The 25,195-nt window shown below is 39.7% G+C and overlaps 1 protein-coding gene across 1 annotated transcript; it reads right to left on the bottom strand.

Moving 5' to 3' along the window:
- Positions 1-1,090: 1,090 nt before the first annotated feature.
- Positions 1,091-24,655, bottom strand: SLC25A46 (solute carrier family 25 member 46). The gene is made up of 8 exons (XM_044446447.1): positions 24,313-24,655; positions 21,023-21,065; positions 17,373-17,430; positions 16,897-16,974; positions 16,548-16,648; positions 13,507-13,563; positions 12,636-12,693; positions 1,091-3,587 (listed from the first exon to the last, which is right to left on the bottom strand). Exons 1-8 carry the CDS (start codon positions 24,551-24,553, stop codon positions 3,009-3,011), a joined length of 1,215 nt encoding a protein of 404 aa, XP_044302382.1. The 5' UTR covers positions 24,554-24,655; the 3' UTR covers positions 1,091-3,008.
- Positions 24,656-25,195: the final 540 nt, after the last annotated feature.

The raw sequence follows: 25,195 nt of genomic DNA, 5'->3' as shown, positions 1-25,195 counted from the left end.
TAAGGATCACACTATGGTAACACATGGAAGACTTGAAAGTGCTGTACCAGTCTTCCCTAACCTGTTGCCACCCAGATGCTTTGGGCTATGCTTTTCTTCATCAGTAGTCAGACAGCCAATGGAAAGTCTGTGCCACAGAGATGTTAAATATTGATATGCTTTTTAAATCACAATCACATTCTTTCATAGATCACTGTTCCCTGATTGTATATATATACACACATATAGGAGCCTGGAAAAGCTCATTGATTTGGTGCCTATAACAGTGGAGGCTCTGAAATGCAACTGTGGCTTCCCTCTGCAATTTGAAAGTCACTGGCCTTGCTGCCACCTGAAGGGAATGTGCCCCACAAGAAATTCTCCCCCTGCTTCCAGGATTGTAACCCTTGATCAAAAAAATTACTTGTACCTATATACACATTCCACAGAGAGGCAGAAAGGGATTTTCAGACAAGGTACAATTGTGAAGATGCCCTGTGAAATACTTAGCCTCTGTATCTTCCCTTTTGGGGGTAATTTTCTTTCTTTAGATCTTTCTGTTTAGTACTCTTAGGTCACAAGGAAGAATTGCTATTACTAGGAAACTCACTAGTTGACACAACACTGTCTTATGACATGTAACTGTATCAAAGAGTGGTTGACAGTAATACCCTCTAAGTTTTGTGCCTTGCCTATTTATTGAGAATATTCATTCCAGTTTACTTAAGAGGTGGCATTATCTGCATTTTCAAGTATATGTTCTTATTTTAAAAAATCTTTGACAATTTGAAACCTTTCTCCAAATGTGCCTCCAGAATGCTAACCATATTTTTGGATATTACTCTGTAAAAAACATTCCTCCTTGTTTCAGTTCTGTGTACTAGTTTCCTAATTAACCAGCAGGTACGGAGTCTAGTACACAGGCAGCACCACATCAGTTTCATAAAATGTGAAGTAACTCTTTGATACCCACACCATCCTGAGCTCAACTAGCCCCCCTTTTTAATATGTCAAACATTATTTACACCATTTTAAAATTTAAATCCTCTCTAAAGTTTTAGTGAAACAAACTCCTTATGTTGTAGGGACCAAAGGGTTCATCATAGCACAATATTTTTAAAAGTTTTATTTAGAGTTGACAGAGTACACCATTCCTCTCAACACATTCTATATCCTTTTAGAAGTATTAAGAAAATGCATCTGCAACATACATCAAGATACTGGAATTTGTCCTGAATTTTCTCTTCTTAGGCAATTTATTTGTACTTTATCCTGCCAAAAGGTATATATAGTTTAGAAACTGAAGTTTTCTTGTATCCTTAGTTCTAACATTTAACTGTTTCAAGGGAACAATCTTATGCAAGTTTAGATTGGAAGATTGGAAGTTTAGATTAGGTTGGATTGGCCATGCCAACTTCAAACATATCTATGTGGGAAATTGATGGACTTTTTTTTGGACTAAACCTGCACTGGATTGAGGCCTAAGACAGTGACAACCAAAATGCGTTTCTTTCACAGATCATTCTGTGTGTCAACAGTTTAAAGTGCTTGTAGCAACTGTATTCCATTAAATATGACTTTTTTACAGCATCTCTGCATTTGAACATTAATTTATTGGATTCATACAGCTAAACCAAGTCTCTTACAACACACCTTAATTTATGAGAAAGGCATAGCCTCTTCAAAAGTTCCTCTTAGCCTACTAGCACTTTGTGAAAACACAGTTTGTAAAACACCTCTGTTAGATCAAGCTTGGACAAAAAAGCAAAAATAAACATTTAATGGTCATTTTTTACATCATCAAATTTTGACATTTTAGGAAAGAATGTTGTATATTAATGTTCAGTGTTAGCTATTTATGCTCTCATCTGTAAATCTTATTCCAGAAGATCAGGCAATAAAGATCTGACTGGGTATATAATAAGTAAGACAATATACAGGCTGCTGTGCTGGAAAGACAGTGGTCACCAGATTCATTCACATTTCCTTACAAGGAATGGAAAAGAGGAGTGACACTAAAAGGTAAGCACTTTTTTATATTTGAAATTTGAAAACAAAGGTCATGATTGGTAAAATTATACACAAATATCAGTAAGACATATCTTGGGATATGACCAATACATTATTTAGCACACATTTACTTAAAATAAAATTTATTATATTTCAATAGAACTTACTTTCAAGTACTCTTAGGGCAACAGTTCATACTAGTTGCCCAACACATCTATAATCCATTATAACATTTTGCTGCAGTCTCACACTGTTTTACTCTTACTGATTTATTGAATAGTAAAGTCTTTAGCCAAAGTCTTCTTTAGGAGATCATTCTTTTAGACACCTGAGACTGCAAATCAGGTATATCTGGTTTTGCTCTCATACAACTTTCTTCAGATAGTCATGACAAAATCAGTGTCATACTTGTAAACCAAGAAAAGTCTGGGGGCGGGGAATAAGAGTAACATAGGTTTTACATTCATGTGCTTTACAAGATATCAGGGTGTTAATCTTTGTTAGGGCAATTACATGGGAAAACCCTTCTGCAGAAATGTCAAAGTTCATTGGTTTCTGAAAGCATTCAAATACAGACAAAATTATGATAATTTCAAGCCACACTGAGGAACTAGGTCCCCCTAAAGAGTGAAGATCTTAAAAACAGGAGCACAGCTTACTCTTGCACAGCTAACATTCATTCCAGATGGAGTTTATGCTGAAGAAATTGCCAGTAAGATTGGGTCTAAGATCTATCAATAACAGTCTGAAAATCATATCCTCCACACAGATTTATAAAATATTTTTCTAATACTTTATTTACATTTCAGTGGTTTTGAAGCCCTCATAGGCTTTCATGTTTCTTTTTTCCTTCGATCAAGTTTTGTGCAAAGGACATGGGGGACATACAGTTCTATTTACAAAGGAACATTCTAGGTGGCACAACGAAAAAACATTACTGCAGATTCTAAACTCTCAGATTTCACTTGCTTACCTATCTTCTGAATATGCACCTTTCAAGTGGCCACATCCATTTATGTTTAAGAAACATTCTGAAGCAGTGTAGAGTAAAGAATTTTAGTGAACTGCAATACAGCTACGTGCAATGTATACTGTACAACTACAGCCCCAAACCCTTTGTAAAACCCCAATACTCCTTCTTCACGCTTTATGGCATTGATACAGTCTCTCATTCCTTCATATTGAGTATTGATAGGGAGAACTTCATACCCAAGGTCTGTATTGTCAATGATGGTGCGGGTCCCCTGAATATGAAGACGGTGCAGAACTGTCTCCAGAGGATAGAGCATGACATCTGCACAAAGGCTGGCAGCAAAGCTAGCAATAAGTTCTGGAAAATAAGCATCCAACATGCTCTGCACAGAGCTGGAGTTCTCTGTTGCCAGGCTGGAGGAATTCTCTTTCTTAAGGAGGAGGAGGACTAACTTCTGTACAGAGGAACTGATTATATAGTGAAGAATTCCATGCAGAGCAGTTGGAAAGGTCAGTGCCAGGAGAGGAAGTAACCGCTTACTATGGGGCACTCCAAAGCCCATTGCTCTGCCTATGCCTTCTTTCAGGCAATCTAGAATTCCAGGATTATCCCGAATTATTTCGCTCTGTAAGAAAACACAGTATTTACAATGAGGAGGTATATCAATTTTGTGATTTTTGCCACAAATGTTAGTCTACTTCTTTAAACTAAACAAAAATAATCAGCTTTATTATGATGGGATGATAATACAGGTGAAAAGAAAACCTTTCGAATCAATAAGTGTACCATTAGGTGGGGAGAGGGAGAGGACTCCCCTTTCCAAAATCAGGGACTACATCTTGGAAAGTTCCTGTCTCTTCCTAAGATTTTCCTCTTACTGAACATAGCATGAAGGTAGTTATGTACGTGAAACATGGATAGCAAAAAGGCTGATGTGGGGAGAACATTCACACAAGGAATGCAGAAATGGACATATAGATCCAATATGTTGCATCTGGCAGCCTGGGGTTTCTGGTGCTTGGGCAGATGGGAAGTATCAGAGACCATCAGGAACTGAACTTTTTTGGAATTCTTCACCACCTTGATAACTTTATACTATTTTTCACACACCACTTATGACTAATGATTAATGCTATTAATGCTATTCTGTTTCATATATTCTATTTATACAGACTAAATTATGGTTGTATCATATATATTGTTTACATTAATAGTCAGTGTGATAATGGTATATGTTGTTCTATGACATGTAACTGGAATAAGCACAGTAGTTAGGATAACATAATTAAAAAACCTTTCATGGCTGACAATGTCCATAACTCAATCATGGAATATTTGTGATGGCCTGTTAAATTGGCTACAACCATCTTAGTTTGGTAGGTGGGTGGTAAGGTCACTTGGTCAGCTCTTTGTGGAACTGGAGAGATTGGGACAGATCCATATGAGGAGCAAGTGGGATCCCCTTAAGGTATTTTGGGAGCAGTGCATTAAGGTCCAGCCTGGCTCAGGAACTGAGACACCTTCCATGTGGCCAGATTTACAGGGGTGGCACATGGTTTTGGGTGGCACTGTAGTGAGCCTAAACTTGTCTACCATCCCTTAGCATTTTCTTTGGCATGACCAGGCTGTCATACCACACTAACTAGTGGTGAGCTGTACAAACCCAGCTGTGTGAACAAACCATTTATTAACCACAAAAAAACCAGAAAGCCACGATTGGGTGGGTGGCTTGTTTAAATGGTTGTCATTTTGTCAGAATGCAGAACTGTGGGTTGTTCATGAATTGCTTTGCTAGGTTACAGAGGTGGCAAGCATGACTAGTAAACTGCCCTCCCCTGCTCCCCATGTCAGTACTTTCGGGCACAGGGACAAAGTGTGTGAAGTAGGGAAACAAACAACTCAGGGACTGAAGACACAAGCCATGGTTTGATCAATCATCTGCCAGACTAAGGGCCAGTTCAAGTAACAGCCCATCATAGATCAATGAACCTTTGGGAGGCCATGGCATGTATCAACTGCCATTATGACTATGTAACTGCAAGCTAGGATTGCTATGGTTTGTAGTGCCATCTGAACCTGGCCAGGGAGGGTTATTCACAGATTAAACAAGCCTCACATAATCCTAAAACAGATTATGGTTTATGTATGGGAAGCTAAACGCTTGAACTCTTGCCCGGATCAGACAACACACAAGCTACAGCAGCTGCCAGCTGGGTTTGCATAGTCATAACAGCAAATAGCTCCTCAAGGGTGAATTAATCTACAGAGGAATGTTGTATCATCTGAACCAAGTCAAATTGCATTGCAAGGCAACAAACCATGAATTAAATAAGCTGTGGGTTAGCATGATATATGAACTAGATATCAGTATAATACAACTAAAAAAAAGTTATATAAACTATTTCCTGTGTTGATGTGATGGTTCTTCTCCCATTCTATCCCAAAATCAGTGAACAAACTGCAGTTGTCATTTCCGGGGAATGATGACTTGAAGAGGCAGCATTTTTTTCACAGCTCCATAGCTTATTTCATTTAGAAATTTATAAGTTGTCTTTCAGAGGGTCTTTACCTCTCAAAATGACAGGTCGGCTTGAAGACTTTCAGTCTATAGCTCTGATTACAGCAAGATGAGCAGGTAAGGTAAACTAGAACAAGTTATAGAGTCAACTCCCAATATATAGATTCTTTCTTTTTTCCTTTCTCTTTCTCTTCTTTTTGTCTTTTTTGTATTGTTTCTTTTTACTTTATTTTACTATTTTTTTTGCCAAGGAATACTCTAAAATCCCTTGGCAACTTTATTCTATTTTGCCTTATTTTACATGTGCTTTTCTTCTTTCTGTACTCGTTTATGTTAAGAAAATAAAAATTAATTTAAAACAATCTGCAGTTGTTATATACAATACACACAAGATGAAATTAAACATCTTTTATCTATATTCTGCGCCCACAAGAAATATATCATATGCACATACACAAATTCTGATTACATGTTGAAGTGGAAAGCCATACATTAACGCCAAGACTATACATAGAACCCAATGCGTCACACTAGATCCCAGTTGCTTTGGATTGCAGGAAAAAATTCTGATTGGATATTTTATGGGAAACCCTAGAATATTTGTCATTAAGTTAAAAATAGTTTTCAATCACATTTCTTTTAAATGACAAAGGAAAACTGTGGATGGAAATTATTCTTCCCCAAGCTGACATTTTGCCTCAAATATCTTCTTAGAAATTGTTTCCACAGTTCCATTTACACAGTGGCATGACAATAAATCCTTGAAAAAGAGTGAGGGTTTCCTGAAATAGTTTTGGAATAGTACTGATAAGAGGATACTGATGACATTTCAGGAATATGTATGAAGCCTAGTGTATTCCAACTTGTATGTATATAATGTATAATAGTTACTGGTAAAACAAGAGACAAGTAAATTGATTGGATTAATTTGGGGCTATGTTTGCCTGAAACTGTTGTTTCTAAGACTGGTTACATTTGGAACTTTTAATTTTACTCATTAGGTAATTTTATATGGATTTAATTGTAAATCTACATACTGTTTGCCACATTCAAAGAACCTATTAGAATAAACTCATTTAAACAGCTGAATTGCATTAAATTTCAGCTTGTACTTTTCAGGATGATTACTGTGGTCCAGAGTGTCAGACAAGAGCTTTTGGAGGCATTTTCCCACCACTCTCAATACTTATTTTTAAATAAACTATACAGCATATTCAAACTGCAACTTTCAGGGAACCATAAGATTTCTAATATCTGGATCCCACTGCATGACAAGGACACCACTATGACACCAATGTAATAAAAATTTTAACACAACTACTGTTCAAACCATCCTAAAAACAAATACAACTAGGACAGCAATTAGGCCCATTCTGACAATATATGATTCAAGGTATTAAATGAGCTGTCCTTTCCTCCCAAGAATAAGACCTTGAGTTTTGTCAGGAGGCGCAAGAAGTGGTTTTATTGGTGCAGCCAAGCAGGTCTGACCCTGTATGCTTCCTAGACTGAAGATCACTTGTGAAACATGTATGTAAGAAAGAAGGGGAACAGTGGAGTTTTAGTTTAAAAAATATAACAGCTATTAATAATGTTTGTATGTGAAAATCTATCAGTTTAAAAACCAATAGGATGTTGGGGACAAGTGAGAGAGAGCAGGTGCACCGCCTGCGGCACTTCTGCCTCTTCTGCTTATTACTAAACAACACATAATCATTTTCTGCAAAACTCAGGCTGCTAGGCAATATAGAGGCTAAAGAATCCAGCACTTAACCCAAAAACAAATGATAGGTAAAAGCAGATGACGTGGGCATGCTGCAGGCTGTGCATTGCTTGATTTCCCATTCATGCATGGCAATCCATTATTATATAATCTGATGGGCTGTCATTATGTGTGAAGCAAGTCACTGACATAACCAGTGTAAGTTAATATAAATTCATAAAGCCCAATACAATGGTTTCAACTGCCAGAAAACAAATGTTTGAATAAAAAACATAGTAAATTGTTCTGTTATGGGCAATTACATACTGGGAAACAAAACTCTCCCTATGCAAGCTGCTCAAATACTTCTCACCCATCATTGTGCCCATCAAACAGTTTGGATAGGAAGAGCCCAGTCCTCAAGGGAAAAAATATGGCAGATGTTTCTCCTAGAGAGAAATGACCATCTAAGAGACTTCTTGGGCTATCTCTTCATTTCTTATTGGAAGGCACACCTGCCAGGTAATAAGCAGATTCTTCCAACATGGAGTGAAGGAACAGAAGGTACTGGCTGCTAGATGACCAACCTTATCACAAAACAAAGATCCAAATCCCATGGTCAAGATCTCAAAAAATGTCCCACTAGCTCCATGCATATAAAGTAGGGTATGTTTTAAACTAACAGGATTTTCAAAGGTAATTTTCCATATGGCATTGGGAATAGCAAGACAGGCAGAGTCCAAAGCTCCATGGAACAAGTTGCACAGTTCTTGAGAACCTGGCCTCTATTTCTAACAATAAACTTTTCTCATAATATTAAGAGTTACATCGCAGCACTGAGAACTATTTTTTCATTTCTATTTTATTTTTTATTCCTCACTAAAGATAAATCCAATTAGAAACCAACAAACATCCATAAAGGGCTGAATTAATTCGGTTCAAAATTCTAAGAATACTTATCTGCAGCACATACAAGCCACTCACTATCCTGGTTCAGATAGTCATTGTGCCCATAGCTTGTTTCAGCAGGCTGCAACTTGTCATGTCCCAAGCAGTACGACTTGTTTCAGGGGAAGCAACTCACATGTAACATAACAAGAGTTACAGGCTCAACACAAGTTAAGCTTTCTGAGGTTTGGATGGCATGACAAGTTTATGTAAATCACAACATAAACCATGACTTGAACAAACTTGTGTAGATTATGTTGAGCTTGTGGACTGGTCCTATATCTAAAAAAAGATATCTAAACAGTGAACAGTAAAAAAACAGTAAAACATAAAGAACATGTTTCAAATTGTTTTATACCAATAACACTATGATTGGTCAGCCAGACACAGCTTCTTTAAATATAAAAATCTTTAGCAGAAGCCAAAAAGGAAAAGGAAAAAAAAACAGTATTAGTCCCCACCTAACATCAACCAGTGGGGAATTCCATGGAAAATGAGCCAGTACTTCTACTCCAAACAGAGCTCAGGCTCATGCAGAACCAACAGGAATATTACATCTGATGACCTCAGTGTCCGGGCAGATTGATAAGTGAGAATGTGCACTCACAAATATCCTGGTCCCAAACAGTAATTCTGACACTGATCTAGGACTTGCACAGCTTCACTTGATTCAGATGTCATAGACAGATAGAGCTGGGTGTCATCACCATATTGATGGCACTTCACTCCAAATCCCCTAATGAATGGAAATAAAGCTTCATATAGTTGGCAACCAATACTGGGGATAGATTAATTTGTACGGCCCCATAGCTCAATTGTCAAGGAATTCAGAAATAGTGTTATTCTTTGAAACTGACTCTGCAGGTAGGACTGGAACCACAGTAACACCATGGCTGGGTTCACATATGATGGCATGCAACCCTGGGTAGTTTCCATGGCTTGTGTTTTTTGCCTTGACCTACTGCTCAGACAGTCACTTAGTTTCTGTGTAAACACAGCTTCCATATTCCCTGTTTTCTCTGCCTGTTCTCACCATGCATCCCAGTAGCTCATCCATGCAAAATCCCCTTATTATATTGTTCCCTATCAACATCAGCTATCTCTTCCTGATTGGGAGGTTATCCCTCTTTTCTCTCCTGATTATACCTCCAGTTGCCTAGCCAATCCAGCCCTCAATTTTTTAAATATTAAAATAAACACTCCTGCAATTCCCTTGTTCTTTCTTCTTGCATTTACCTGCTTTCTCCCTGTTGCAGAAAGTAAACAGGTTGATGGCATAACTCTCAGCCAATAGAAACAAAGTAATGTTGATGTGTGTGTTGTTAGGAAGTTGTAGGTGGTAGAAATTGTATTCTAGAGCAGCCATTTAGTTGCCACTCTTTAGAATACTATACGTTTTTTTCCCCATCACAAATGGAAAATGGAATTTCCGAGTCCAGATATCATGAGAAGCTGCAGTGCAGTGTAGAAATTAAACACTTTTCATGGTTTTCAGAAAGCAAACATACAACACTGAAATTTTGCAGCTGGGTTTGGAGAACACAAAAGATCAACAAGAGTTTAAAAAAACACCATAGCTTCTTGTGATGTGCAAACCCACCTACAGTGACTCCAATGTCCGAGTAGATACTAAGGACAATAATATTAAGAGCTGATGAGAGATGAAGCAGAATGAAGCATTGTCCTTAATACTCTGCCATGTTGCAGTCCTTTGATAGAGGTCATCTATCAGGGTGTCCATGTTTGATACAATCCTGTAACCAGGATAGGACCAAAACTGAAATAATTTAGATAACTGGTATCCACCAAGAATACTTGTAGTTTTTCAAGCATGACCCTCTCATGCACAATTGCTAAGAAAGAGTTATTAACAACCAGGTAGTTATTGGCATCACTGAACCTAGAGTGAGTCTATTCTGGGATGGCGCATCACTCCCCCCTGAAGCATCAGTCATCACCTGTTCAGGTACAGACACATTTATCACACAAATAAAAACATAGAAACAGAGTGAGTCAGAAGGGGCCTCTCGGGCCATCTAGTCCGATCTCCAGCTCCAGCCGGCTCTGCCCACGACATGCCCACCATGTGCATGTCTAGCCTATCTTTGAACATCCTCACCAATGGGGCCTCAACCACCTCCCGTGAAAGCCCATCCCATACCCTTGGGGTCCTAACTGTCAGGAAGTGCTTCCTGGCATCTAAATGGAACCTTGGTTCCCTGAGCTTTCGTTCCATTGGAGCACATCCTGCCTTCTTCTGCAGGGGAGAACAGGTCTCTACCCACCTCCGTGTGACACCCCCTCACATACCTATCTGAGTCTCCTCTTCTCCAGGCTGAAGAGATCCAGTTCCCTCAGTCTTGTCTCATATGGCATCCCCTGCAATCCTGCCACAATCCTTGTGGCCCTACGCTGCACTGACTCTAACCTGGCTATATCCTTCCTGTAATGAGGGGCCCAAAACTGAGCACAATACTGCAGTTGCGGGCACACCAGAGTTTCATAGAGTGGTAGTAATACCTCTCTTGATCTTGAAGCCATACTTCTGGCTATGCAACCAAGGATGGCATTCGCCCTCTTAACCACTGCATCGCATTGCTGACTCATGTTTAGCCTGCAGTCAACCAGCACCCCGAGGTCCCTTTCACAAGTGCTGCTCTCCAGGTACTGGTCCCCTAACCTGTGCATATGACACCCATTCCAATGCCCCAAGTGCAAGATCTTGCACTTATCCACATTGAATGCCATCCTGTTGTCTCCTGCCCACTTCCATAGTCTGTCCAGATCCTTTTGGATCTGGATTACCTGCTCCTCAGTTGTGGCCACTGCCCCAGTTTTAGTATAGTCTGCAAATTTGATCAGCAGACTGTTCACCCCTTCTTCCATGTAATTGATGAAAAGATTAAACAGGATTGGCCCCAGGACAGAGCCCTGGGGGACCCCGTTTGACACTGGCTGCCATCCCGATGATTCCCCACTAATGGTTACCCTCTGCTTTCAGTCAATCAACCATGCCCTAATCCATCGGACAGTGCTTCGGTCTATCCTAAAACTCCTCAAATTCTCAACCAGGATATCATGTGGCACTTTGTCAAAGGCCTTGCTGAAATTCAGGTAAACCACATCCACTGCATCCCCTCCATTTGGCTACCTCAAAACCTTGTTGTAGAATTCCACAAGGTTTGTTTGGCAGGACCTGTTTTTGCAGAAACCGTGTTGTGTGGCTGCCAGCCTCCTTCCCTATCTAGCATCACTAGATCTCTGGCTATTATGAACCTTTCCATTGTTTTTCCTACAATGCACATAAGGCTAACTAGTCTGTAATTCCCCCTGTCCCTTCTACTATCCTTTTTGAAAATTGGGACCCCTGACGCCACCCTCCAGTCCTCTGGAACTTCACCCATTCTCCATGAGGCCTCAAAAATGGAGGCCAGTGGTGTGAGAGAACTCCTGCCAACTCTCTAAGTACTCCTGGGTATAACCTATCAGGGCCTGGTGCCTTTGTAACGTCCAATGCCCTGAGAAGCCCCTTGACTTCTGGGGGGTGGGTGTGACTCTAATCTGTGTCCCTAAGTTCCCGGACTCATCTAATCTCCTATGCAGATCTCCCCCGTCCTGCTTTGGGGAGAACACAGAGACAAAATAGTCATTTAGCATCTGTGCCTGTTCCCTTGTATCAGTCACTAGATCTCCTTCCTCCTTATTTAGTGGTCCCACTACTTGTCTCCCCTTCCTCTTCCTATTTACATGCTGATAGAACTCTGTACTCACCTAGTCATACCACCTTCCACCCTCACCTACTAGCTTTTACTAGTCAAGAGGGACAAGGATCACGAGGACACACGGTTAGCTGCACTGCTAGCACTAGTCCACATCACCAGGCCAAAAGTACAAAACATGCACAGCAGAAGGTTTCATACAATATTTCAGAAGAATGAAGTTAGAATAATTTACTCCAGGAATTCTGCTATAAAATAGCTGCTTAATGGAATATAAATGTGAATCAAGACATTTCTATACTGCTTATTTTTGTCATGCAACTACTATATTTCAAACCAAAGTGAAGCGATGAGTGCACCACCAAGTGGTCTGGAACCATACTAACAGAAAGCCTGTAAAACAGGAATTTACCAATTCATCAACCACACAAGCCCAATAACTCTCAAAGGAAATTAGTCCAGGGTATTAAAGATGCTTTTCTGTAAATTCACATACCACTCACATTTTTTTGGATGAAAGAGAAGTTTTTTTTTTAATAAGTTAATCAAATCTTAAGAGGCAGGAATTATTTGCTATAGGAAATAGTATTTGAAACGGCCTGCAATCAAAAACCTGACCTTGCTATGTAGGTAATAGTTTAAGAAGTGGCATCTCTCTTGCTCCAGGAATAATACAAACAAAGACAAAATATCAACAATCAGATCAGGTGATGCTAGGATACTTGCAGTTCTGATTCTCCAAGTCATAGCATGCCCAATAGCATGAAAAAAACACTTTACACTTACTTGTACAGTTTCAATCAGGCTTGCTGAATAAAAAGGCATAGCTACCACACAAGTCAACCTAAGAGGAATAAGTACAGTTAATATTTTTGCTAATGACATCTGTCATTTGCCAGAGTTATAAAGAGTGATTACTGATCCATTTATGTCAAGACATTTCAATATAAACCAGCTTAGCCCCACTTAGATAAAATTGGCTTAAAGCTCAATTATACGGATTAGGCTTGGAATGGTGCTTTCTTGGTACGTCACTGTTAAGACCCTCCTAATAATAAAATTATCCCTCCACACCCAAGATTAACTGAGTACTTACAGATCCCTATGGTCATATTTCTCAGTACGCATATTAAGCAGATGAAAATACTTTGTATTTTATATTTCTTCATACCCATTGGCTGTGTTTAATGTTTCAGTGACTATCCCTCTAAATCATTTGTTAGCAGAAATCCTTCAGTAATTACAGCTCTACTCCAAAGGCCCTAACCATTTCCATTAATGCGGCAGCACATAACTGCAAACAACCTATTCAAGCGTATCCCCAGAGAAAGATGGAGATACATAATACATTAGAATACACAAAGATAAGGTGATCTGAAAGTCCAACTCAGACTGAAACTGGTATAATGCAGGTTGTTTTCCGTTTAACTTCTATTTTGCTGACTGAACTGCTAGTTGTTATTTTCAAAACATGTAATAATAAACATCCTTCAGAAATAAAAATAGTTTATTACATTGATATGCTGCTTTTCCTCTGAGGAGCCCAAGGCAGTGTAAATGATCCTCTAAGCTTCATGGCAGAAAGGAGTTGGAGCCCAAGTCTCCCCAGTCTAACCACTACACCACACTGGCTCAGTTATTTGCTAACTGTACCTACCCTTTCAGCATTAGATGTCCTCCTATTTGCTTGGGACTCCATTTATATGAAAGCTCTCTGAAAAAAGTAAAGCAATAATTGTCCATCAATGGTCACGAAGAGACAGTCCAAGTATGAGCAGAAGACATTAATTTACACTTACACTTAATGAACTTATGTACAAATAACCTAAAACAGACTTGCAGAGGCACCAGTGCCTAGGAAGCTCTGTAAACAGGGCCACCCCATAAAACCCATGCTGGAAAAGCATTGCAATGGGAATGCCATTCCATGTGCAAACATTTCCCAGTAAAGAAGTGAACGGAAGATCCTGCTTATGCAGCTTTTTAGGTACACCCTGAAATTATACAGAACTTTAGAACTTTTGTTAAATATAAAGTTCATTATATAGTATAATGAAGACTAAGTTCACCCAAACTGACCACTACTTAATTCTTAAAGGTTTTTGAATGCCAAAGGCTTTAGTCCAGATTTTATAGATTAAAACATGATATAGCTTAAATATAGTTTTTTTTTTTTTTTAAATCTTGTTCAGTGGTGCCATTACCTGCTCTGGCCACCTGAAGAGGTAATGTTCTGAAACTTTCCAGGCGATCCCTCACTGTATTTTACCACCAGGAATTTAGTGCAGGTTAGCAAATTTCTAGTAATTATTTTTAAGCATCTATTATACTTTCCCTTTTAATTTTCTATTTCTTTAACAAACATTTTCATTCAGTTTTGACCATAGGCTAGAGGTTAGGTTTCCAACAATCCCCTGGAAGTTACAACAAGCCTTCTCAAATGCCATCTTCTTATAAGAGCAGGTTTATGGCAAACACAGCTCAGAGGTTCTCAGCTATTTTACTCCATTACTAGTCATAATATTCACTCCTTTACTATTTTTAAACCACTATTTTCAATATCATCTTCTGCAATTCTACAAGGAAAATTCTAATTTCTAATTATTCTAGTAGTACTCCTAGGTATAAGCTGTAATCACCTGTAGCCATATAGATCTACCATAACAGGATTAATCCAGGCTAACTCTGAACTGCACATTTTCCTTGGAAAAAAGAAGTCTTCAACCAGAATTACAACCTGAAATAGCTCAACAAAGCATTAAGCAGCTTTTTCCACAGGGCTCATCCTAATGTTGCAGCAATTACTCGGTTGAAACTGTTACGTGTTTTTGCTACCTTATAGCAATCCTATGAATGAAAATCCTGCAGAATGTTCTGCCCTTGACAGCCCTGCTCAGCTTCCCTTATGGAGTCAATACATCTCATATTTGGTCTTTCTTTTCTTTCTCTGCCTTTGACTTTCCCTGGTACGATTGCCTTCCTCAGTGACTCTTGCCTTCACATTATATGCATGAAGGCAAGAATATGATAGTTTCAGTTTTGTCATTTTTTTCCTAGGGAAAGTTCTGGTTTGAGTTGATCTAGGGCCCACTTGTTCATTTCTGCCAGTCCAAGGTATTCACAAAGCTCTCTCTAGCACCATGTTTCAAATGCATCTATTCATTTCCTGTCAGCTTTCTTCACTATCCAGGTTTAATACACATACATGGTGATTGGAAATACATAGTGTCGTTATTACACATGATTATCTTTTCTAATTCCTTTGTTGTCTCCCTTCTAAGTCTGTCTTCTAATTTCTCAGCTGCAGCTTCCATTTGAATTGATGACTAACCAAGTCATGTAAAATCTTTCACAATTTCCATTTATTTAGTGTTGAGAGTGAATTATGTAATTCTTCTTCAGCCATAGTTTATGTTTTCTTAATATTCAACTGCAGTCTTGCTTTCTAACATAGATCAGAACTAAGCTTACTGCTAGGTGGTATTTTTCCCCAGTGTGTTGCAGAATCATCTGGTCTTATTCAACATATTCCTTGTCTGGCATCTTATACCTTGCTCCTCTCTACTTTGTGGCACATTATATTTTGGTTTGATTGTAGATATTATATTGGCATTTTGTATATGATGGGATGTTGGGTGTGACAGATATTGCTTAGTCCTACAATTCTGTATGACTTAAATTTTGACATATCAAGAAGCACATTATTCTGCCATATAGAGAGAATATTTTTTCCAGTTTAAATCTCCATTTGTAAGATTCAAGAATAATATTCATGGCCCTTCCACTTCCCCCACAAAAGTAGTGATGAGCAGGTACAGGACTAAAATCTGGAAGTGATCACCTTCGAAAAATATTTACAGGGGAGGTGAAATTGATCGAGATTAAAGTGCAGCAGCAAGCAATTAGTCCTCTGTTGAGCTGACACACCACTTAAAAGTTACAACTTGGACTACTGGATTTCCTTGCCTGTAACAGGCGGTTGTAAGTATAGGAGAAATGTACACAAAGATTTATGAATCTTGGCCCTCACTGAATACATCATGATACTGACAAGAATACTCATATGAACATGGGGGCATGGGGAAGGGACAGATGAGTTCATACAGAATCTTAATTGACAAATACCTCCATTTTTAGCCCAAGAGAATTTTGTATCCATTTTCATCCTGCTTGGTACATAGTCATTACAAGTTTATTTTAGATAATTGCATGAAACTCACTGCAAACCGTATTTGATTTTGAGAAAATTACAAGTGCATCTTTAGGATAATATGATTAATGCAAGACTAGTAGCAGTTTCAAATGTGCACTTTGAAAGTCATTTATGTAGAGCTCTGGCAACTGACCTGAAATAGTACTTATTCAATAAAGATATGCCTAGTTAACCTTAGGAACACACAATGAATATCTACTTAGCCAGAAGGAATATACGGCTTTGTATAAACAGGACTATCTCACCTTCATAAACTGATGCCATTTCAATAAGAAAACTGTTATCACAGAGAAAACTTGAATGTATGACACATCTGCAACATTTCAGTATGACAGAATGTGACCCAAAGAAAATATTTACACACAAGCAAGAATGAGCACACATGCAAGAGACTGCTCACATATAGTGGATTCTTTTTTAAAACATTCCAAACAACTTCCAAATATGAATTTTTATTTAAGGATAAAAGAAAAAAAAGTCAATACCTTGGCAAGGGCGTGAATTCACTGATGATACCTTCTGCTCCTAGGGTTATGCCCTGAACAATAAAAGTGCTTCCCATTCCTTTCCAAAGAGCTCTGGGCCCCTGAAATTTAAAGTTTGAATGAAATAGTTGTGCAAATCTAGTCCAGTATTTGACAAAGTATTATTCTATATTAGCTTCTGCGCATTGTTGTATTGTCTACCATTATTTTTATATTGGTAAATCACATGAAACACATCATACTTAAACTAATGCATGACCAGTAGACTTTTTCTTCTCTTCTTTAAACACTTCTGAACTATATGCATATGCAACAGAGAAATGTCTGTAGCTTGACACAAAATACTGACCTGTGTCTTGTTGATGCTATACATAATATTGATGATTGTAAATGGAGTGAGATGATAATTCTTGGCATGGTAATTAACCTGTGAAAGTAAATAGACTGTAAACATAGGAAGCTGTACATCCATACAGGATTATTTATTTATGGCCTTATTGTCTTCCACATCAGCCCAATGGCTGAGTGGATTTAATTGACAATTCAGTGGTCAAAATTTTCTTGATTGCTTTATTAAAATCATATTGGATCACTCATGTACAATTTATATTAAAGTGCTATCCAAATATCACATTTGAATAACAACCTGGGCATCAAATAAAGCTCAGCATTTTAGGTGACATTAAATTTAATATAAATAGCACAGTCCTATGTATGTTTATTTAGATATATGTTTCATTATGTTCAATGGTGCTTTCACTCAGGAAGTATGCTTAATACTGTAGCCCCAAGGAGCTAAACAAAACAGGAAGTTACACTTTTTACCTGGCACTGCCGCCGCAGAACAATGCATGGATGAGCCAGCACATTCTCTGTAAACAAACTTTTGAAAAACAATTATTTTAAATACATGCATTTTTTGGCTTTAGTAAGCCTCATAGCTTGGCTAAGTTTTAGATTTTCTATTAGAATGCTGTAACGTAAGGTGGTCATTTTCCAAATGAACTTCTAAAATGTAGAGAACTAAGAAGTAAAATTTCACTGTACTTATCAAAACAACCCAGTTCTCTTCATGTTAACTTGCAACATTTTATTACCAATATTTATGAAATATTTCAGTGCCTGAGCGACTGAAACAATTTACAATAAAATTGATAGAAAAATCAAGTATTATACTAAAATAAGAGACATTAAACAGCACAAAATTTAATTTGAAATAGTTCATTAATGAATACAGGAATGAACAATTTAAGATGTCTAAATAAAATGAGAGGGAAGCTTAAATCATAAGGTAGCAGCATACTCAACAGCAGTAATGTGAACAGGAAAACAGAACAGCATGACTATACCATTCTACTTAACACCAAGCAGAAGCTAAGGGGTGTTCAGGTGGGCTTCCTTTATCTACAAATCCTACAAGTCCTCTCTCCTGATCCTTGCATATTTGGGAAAGATCCAGAAAACAAAGCAGGTAGCTTCAGATCTTAGGGACCAGAGATGATCATTAAGAGATGTTTCTAAGGTTATTTAGGGCTTTAGTCACCAAGATCTTTCATTAGGTCTAGAAACAAATAGCCAATGTAGCTGAGCTAGTCTCAGTGTTATCTGTCCTTGATGACTAATTATCTAAAGATGAACTGCAAAAATCTATATACTAGATTAAGCTTCCAAGGATATCTTCTGGTAAAATGTATTGCAGTAATCTTAGTGGGAGGTTATCAGTGCTTGAATGATGGTCAAATTGCTACCTGAGAGGAAAGATAAGCCATTTCATCAAATGAGGCTAAAAAAGGCATTCCTTACCATTTCTATCACCCAAGCATCAAGAAGGAATACAAGCATCCCTATACACTTGCTCTTTGGGGGGAAATGTGAACTTAGCTAGCATCTTCTTGGACCCTCCTTCCCACAAAATTGCAAAGTGGAAGAGAAATGCTCCAATATGGAGGCCATGTCTGCCTAAGTAAGTACATAGTATACATACAGATCCAGTGCCGTGTGGTGGTTAATGTTGGACAGGGGGTCTGGGTTCTAGTGGGTACTGCCACTGGGTGACTCTGGGGCAGGTCATTTACACTCAGCCTAACCTACCTCACAGGGCTGTTGTTCTGAGGACAAAAGAGAGCTAAGTAAACTGCCTCGTGTTCCTTACAACAAGAAAAAGATGGGATATAAATGCATTGTAGTAGTAAGAATATAATACTAATTCTGATTTGGTGCTCCAACCCAGCTGTAAAGTGGGGCTGTGGAGCCATTTAAAATGGAGAATATTTATCAAGCATTCTTCCGATAGGGTGCCCAGCAGGAAGAAAAATACTTTGTAAGGGAAGGCTCAGGGAGAAAGAAAGAGTTCCTTTCTTTCTTATTCTGTCTGTCTGTCTGTCTTTCTTATTCATTACTCCCCAGACCAGTCCTTCTAATACTAGCTTCTAGTTAGCCAAAGAGCAGAGCAAAGATAAATATAAAAGGCCTAGAGAAGATTTCAATTATGTGACATGTCCATTTTCCACACTAGCTATGCAAATGATTAGATGAAATCCAATGTCACGCAGAGGGACTTCTGCTTATATTTTTAGCGTTTTCCTGGTTCTTCACCTTCCTGCAACCCCTGTGTACCTTCTAATCTGCTGTGGAGGGATCCCCCAATCTTCTGGGGCAGATTTGGGGGACACATGAGCAGTGGTGCAGAGTGGAGGGGGAACTGTACTGTCAGTGGGTTCCACTTTCACTGGCAGACAGTTTAGGTTGGATACAACCCATTATATACAGAAAAATAAATGATGTGGCAGCTAATATCTAAGATTAGCCATCTTACATTATTGTCCGCCACCAGGGCTTCATCAGTCCTCACACCACTGGGAAGAACTCCCAGCTGTGTACTATTCACCTATGCAGGTGAGATGCCCTGCCCATTAGGGATCAAAACATCTTGTGCTATTGGCCTTGGTTGCTAGGTAGCATACTTCTGCTAGGAGGGGTCACCATGGAACCTTTGAAGAGCAGCAGTTAAAACAGCCACAGGAGCAATGGCCAATAGCGAGGCCCACCCTCACAGAAAGGTCTGTATGTAGACACACAGCTTAGATAGTGCAGCTCCTCTCAAGAGTGGCCTAGAGCTGTGATACCTGTTGCCTGTACAACACTGCCTTCTGTGTTTCCTGCCCAACTTAGCCCAAATCTCCACACAAGAAACATTCCAGAGACTGTTCTATTGTATAAATGTGCAAAGATGCCACTAAATACATACACTGTATCATATCTTTCTAACTGCTTCAAATGAAGTACACTTGTTCCTATTTGTACACAGACACTTTCCAAAATTCTGGCACTAACTAAAGCTATATCACCACAAGTGTATGGTTAGTTAATGAGAAAACTGGCAGCAGACGACTTACATGGATTGAGAATGTTAAAGTGCCTGTGTGCAGCAAAAAGGTCATTTTTCTCTTGTCACCAATACCTCAGCACAAGTGTGGGTTTTTCCATGTTGTGAAGGTTCTATTAAAGCCCAAGATGGTTCACCTTCCAGGGATTTCCAAATTGTCAGCTGTGATGCTTTGCTAGTGTCTTTGCTAATAATGTTGCTCATACTCAGTTAATATAATAAAAACAATGAAAGATTAAGTATTGAAATATAACTATCAAGAGCAGTTAAATATAGTAGGCAACTTCCATCAACGTAACAAACCCATAGTATAAAGAGAACAGCTTCCCCTGACAACTGTAAGGCATGGGGAAGGCTTTTATAGGAACAGGTGCTCCTACAGATATTTGGTTCCTAAGCCATATAGGGCTTTAACTATAAGCATCAGCACTTTGAACTGGGACATGAACAGGGAGTCAGGGTGGCTGCTTTAGAATTGGTATAATATGATTCTACTTGGCTGAACCAGTTACAATTCTGGACTGACTGAAGTTTCTGAGCTGTCTTCAAGGAGAGCCTGACATACACTGCATTGCATTTATTCTCAGCATGAACCATTGTGGTCAAAGTTCTGGTGTACTGGGACAAAACTGAACATGCAGAACTTTAAAAAAAAGCTGTGGTTTATGAAATGCTAGTAAAATAAACATGCTAAATTAGATCTGGAGATGGGTGAGCAATTAGTTTTAGCCTCCAACCATCTCTAGCAAACATAGCCAATGGTAACAGATGATGGGAGATGTAGATCATTTCTTTTTACATCAGTTTTTGGTGAATAGTTTTCTATAGCTGATTGCTGGACTTTGTTGATTTTGCTGCCTTTTTATATGATTTACTTATTACTGGTTTGTAAACTATTGTAAACAATTGGAAGGAAAGCAAGCAAACACTTTAATAGAGAAAGAAATGCATGACTATTGTTCTGTGTAAGGCTTTATTATGGCATTGAGCCCTTTAACTGTATATACTTACTCAATGGGCAAACACATTTTGGAAAAAATGCTTTTGCAATTTTAAAATAAAGTTAGCAATGATAGAATAGAGATCTTACCTTGCGAGGCCAATTCCAAAGCCTGCAAACCGATTCAACTGTTCTGAAAGACACAGAGGGATGGATAAACTACCACTATTTCCTTCCAAAGAATGAACAAACAAACAAACAAACAAACAGCAAGTACCAGAACAAAAGAAAACTTATTAACTGGAAGTTAACTTGATAACTAACTTAATAAATTATACGACAAAATATAGATAGCTGTAACCTACTGCTGAATACGCATTAACTGGGTAAATGAACAAATACAAGAGCATAAATTAAACACAAATAATAAACCAGGATCGAATTTACTTATTTATCTTAGGATGCAAACCTCATGTATCTTAGGATGTTATTATCCTTGATGCTTGTAAGCCTTGAACCTGGAGGCTTGTGTGCATGCAAGTGAAGGTGCTAAGGGTGCCAGCCATGTTTACCACCCCATGCTTCACATCCTGTATTTCCTTTAGACAGATGTTTTCAGCCATCAAGATGAAATACCATGGAGGGGTAGGACAGGTGGCTGGGGGACCATCTGGATATGGAATAAGCTGTTTGCCCCAGCCTCTTCTCTCCCCTAGCACTGCCCTTTGGCTCTCTGGAAGTCTGATTTCTGATCTTGGACATGGATACAGTGCAGCTATTTCCACACTGGCTGTGAGCAAAACAGGGCAGGGGCTCCACATTCAGAATTCCAGCTCTGAGGTCAGAAGATTTGAAGCTGAGACTCTGAATAACTATATGGCTCTCTATATTCACCATGGCTGGTGGTGAAAGGTTTTTGTGATCCTGAGGAAATCATTATGCCAGCTTCTGGGTTTTCTTACAGGGAGACACTTTATTGTTGCATCAAATGACACTAACTAGATTCCCAAAGCATTCAGCAGCAAGTCACTTACATAGCAACCCCTGCAAGGTGCCCTCCCATCAGCTGGAATGGACAAGGTCAGCACAGCCTCCACAAAACAATCCAAACAAGAGCACATAGGAAATGGCTAGCATATATAGATTATAACTGTACAGCAAAGCATACAGCAATCGTGCATCAAAGTATGGGGAGCATGGGAGACATAATTGACAGAATGGCCAGCATATACCCTAGGTACCCAGGAGTCAATACGTATTTAGGTGCAGGGAGTAAGAAAGATGCAATAGGTGAGGAGGGTCCCTGTGTGGCCTGTCAAGGGCCCTAAATAGGAGTCTCATCTTTGCTGAGGGTGCCAAGACAATAGGATGTAGCCTGAGTTGGCTAGCCATCAAAACATAAACTCATCAGCTGCCTCCTACACGAGGGCCGACGCGTATTCACAGGAGTCTAGTCAAGGCAGTGGGCACAACTGCATGTGTGTCCTGTATTCACCATCAAGTCAGAAGAGTGACTCCCTATTGTAAAGGTACTCAGGGCTGAGAAAAAGTAACTAAGGTGCTACATTTAAATAAACAGACAAGATAACTGGAGTCCATCCAAGCCAATCAAGGCCTACATTTTGGGGAGTCAGATATGGTCTAGGTCAGGGTTTGGGGTACAGACCTGCCACACATCCGAAACTATGTTGAGAGGCCATAGAACTGTACCCTTAAGCAATCTAAGACTTTTAGTTTGAGTCTATAACTAAAGTGGAGCAAACAGTGCCAATTGGAATTGCCATGGCAGCATAGAAACAATGCTGTCTTACAGGCCCACATCTAAAACAATCATACTATAGTAACACACAGCAAAAAAGTAGTAGGGCAAACAGAAACTAAAGCAGCTTAAAGGAGCATTAAATGTTTTTAATAGTCTGGGGAAATAGAAATGTCTCTGCCTGGTTCTAGAATGGACATGCAATATATACTAGTCAAATCTATCTAGATAAGAAACTTCAGAGATGGGGCCTAGTACTAAAAAGACTCTTCTCTGCCTTTCTCTTTAATTTAAAAGGAAGGGGCACCCAGAGGAGAGCCTCAGGTGGAGATTTCTGTGCACACAAAGGTTTGCAACCTCCAAGAAAAACTCTCCTGTGCTTTACAACTATCACTTGACCATTTGTCTTTGCAATGCTGCTGGAAGATAGGTAGGGGTGTGTCTGCATGTGTGTGTGACACAGAGAAAAAAAGAGAGAGGGAGTGTGTAAAAGCAGTAGAAATAGTTTCTTTGTTCCTTCACTTTCCTAGCTCTGCTTATTTGTATTTATTTGTTGCCTTTATAGTATATTATGCCTGCCCATAAAAATCTAAGGCAGCTAACAGCAATATAATTCACCATTAAAAGAAAATTCACAAATAAAACAATATTGAGGGCAGCCGCTCTATGTTACAGCTATTTCTACTACCTCTCGCCATTCTAGCTAGCATAACATGGAGGAGAGGATGGCTTCCAGTGGGACATGCAGGTGATTCAGAGACACTGAGGCAGCTCCTAACCCTGCTGGGTTGGTCAGACAGAATGCATGCACATTAGCAGTTTTGGTCACTGTTAGCCTTGTCTTTTTCTTACCAGCACAATGGGAGAAGATTGGACCAAGAAGCACGCCCCCATCCCCAGCAGTTCCCCAGTGAACACAGAACCAGTGCTAGGGCACTCACATTCTTAAGTCAATTTTTAAATCTATGGAGGTACAGTATATTAAAATAGCTCTAATGCCACAGACCAAAAAATATTGCTGTAGATAGTCAAGTCTTTCCTAACTTCTTGACCTTCAGTTTAGGCTGCCTAACCACCAACAGAACAAGCATGTGCAAATCAAGAGAGCAGATTATTTTGGAAATAGTAGCCTTCAGAAATTAGCTACTAGACAACATCCCCAAGCCATTAGTTACCTTAGTCACCAATAAGAGAAGAAAATACTTATCCTAAAACTTAATTATTTAAGATGAATGCCTATATGTGAATTTAAAAAAGGGTTAAAAATCCCTTTAACTATCTCAACTGCAGCTAGTGTCATGTTTATTAAGAGTTTTCTGGGATCCAGGCTCCCCATCACGGTCAATGTCACACCCCGCCAAATCAGAGAACCCACTATCGAAGGAGAGGGATTCCAGACCAAATTTCCCGAAAATAACAGTGTGTGCACTCTGATTCTGCAACATGCCAGCAACAATAGGAACAGCCAGAAGAGTACGAACGCGCAAAAGGAGCGTGCATCTTCGCAAGTGCACCATTTAAATTAGGGACCCTTAGCAAGGCATGACAGACAGGTGCTGCGGCATCCTCTGCCTCCCCACACCCCCCAGCAGTTCTCCTACTCCTGGCACTGCCTCCTGCCTTACGGCAGAAGACCGGCCTACTTAGCCTACACTCGCCGCTCCCTCCCCGTTAAACGTACCGGAGCTGCCGCCAGCGCCTCCAGGATACAGGTCCTCGTTAAGCCCAACCGCTGCCCCCAGCGGGGTTCCTGCGGTGAACTGAGGCGTCTTCTCGCCCCAGTGGAGGTTACGGCTGCCGGGGATGTCAGGCGGGGTACTGACCCAGTGGCCAAAGTCTGGCTTAGCCGCGAAGCCCCCCGGTTCCTCTCGGCCGCCCCGGTAGCCCAGGCCGTCGAAGCCTTCGGGGCGCCGCGGATGCATTGGAGACCACAGAACAGCGAGAAACGTTGACAAGTGACAACAGGGAGGACCCCAGCGCAACGTCCCCCACACTTCACTTCCAGCGCCAACCGGAAGCAAAGCCTCACCATCGTGAAGCAGAGCATCCGTGCACGTGACACAGGCCAAGTGCGACAGGGCGGGACAGAGCTCGTTCTGTCAGTCTGCGGTCTCGTAACATAGATATAAGAAAAGGGAAGCGGCATGACTTGTCTCTATGGGCTATTTCTTCGTTCTCATTGGAGAAATTCTGTTGAAATGGGGGGCGGGGCTTGATAGCCCATAGAAATTATGGAGAAATTCAGAATGTTAGCGCGGGTCTAATTAGGCATAGCACCGGTAGGTCTTTCCTGAACAGAGGTTACCAGCAAATGCAGGAGCTCTACTATTTCTGGCTCGTATTTCATTTTGTATGCAGCTTGTATTTTTCTATGAATCTCTAAACGTTCTAAATATAAATATACCTATGCAAATACATTCCATCACCCTGAACTGTAGGGCGTTTTGCACGAATACTCCCTTCCTTCCTAAAAAGCAGGTGCGATGGGGGCGGGAATGAAATCATGAGATTAGGGGGGTTTAGAGGTAATCCTACCCCCGCGCTGAAATTTGTTGCCCTCCCTT

This window comes from Varanus komodoensis, unplaced genomic scaffold (genome assembly GCF_004798865.1).
Source record: "Varanus komodoensis strain SLA01 unplaced genomic scaffold, ASM479886v1 scaffold5, whole genome shotgun sequence".
Classification (NCBI taxonomy): Eukaryota; Metazoa; Chordata; class Lepidosauria; order Squamata; family Varanidae; genus Varanus; species Varanus komodoensis.
The sequence above is the reverse complement of the archived record's forward strand: the minus strand, read 5'-3'. Positions and strand labels throughout refer to the sequence as shown.

Coding starts and splice junctions, on each gene's coding strand:
- SLC25A46 (XM_044446447.1), bottom strand. CDS start 24,553: ATGCATCCGCGGCGCCCCGAAGGCTTCGACGGCCTGGGCTACCGGGGC. Junction 16,975..17,372: donor TTCTGCGGCGGCAGTGCCAG/GTAAAAAGTGTA, acceptor TTACTTTCACAG/GTTAATTACCATGCCAAGAA. Junction 3,588..12,635: donor GCCTGATTGAAACTGTACAA/GTAAGTGTAAAG, acceptor GTTTTCTTACAG/AGCGAAATAATTCGGGATAA.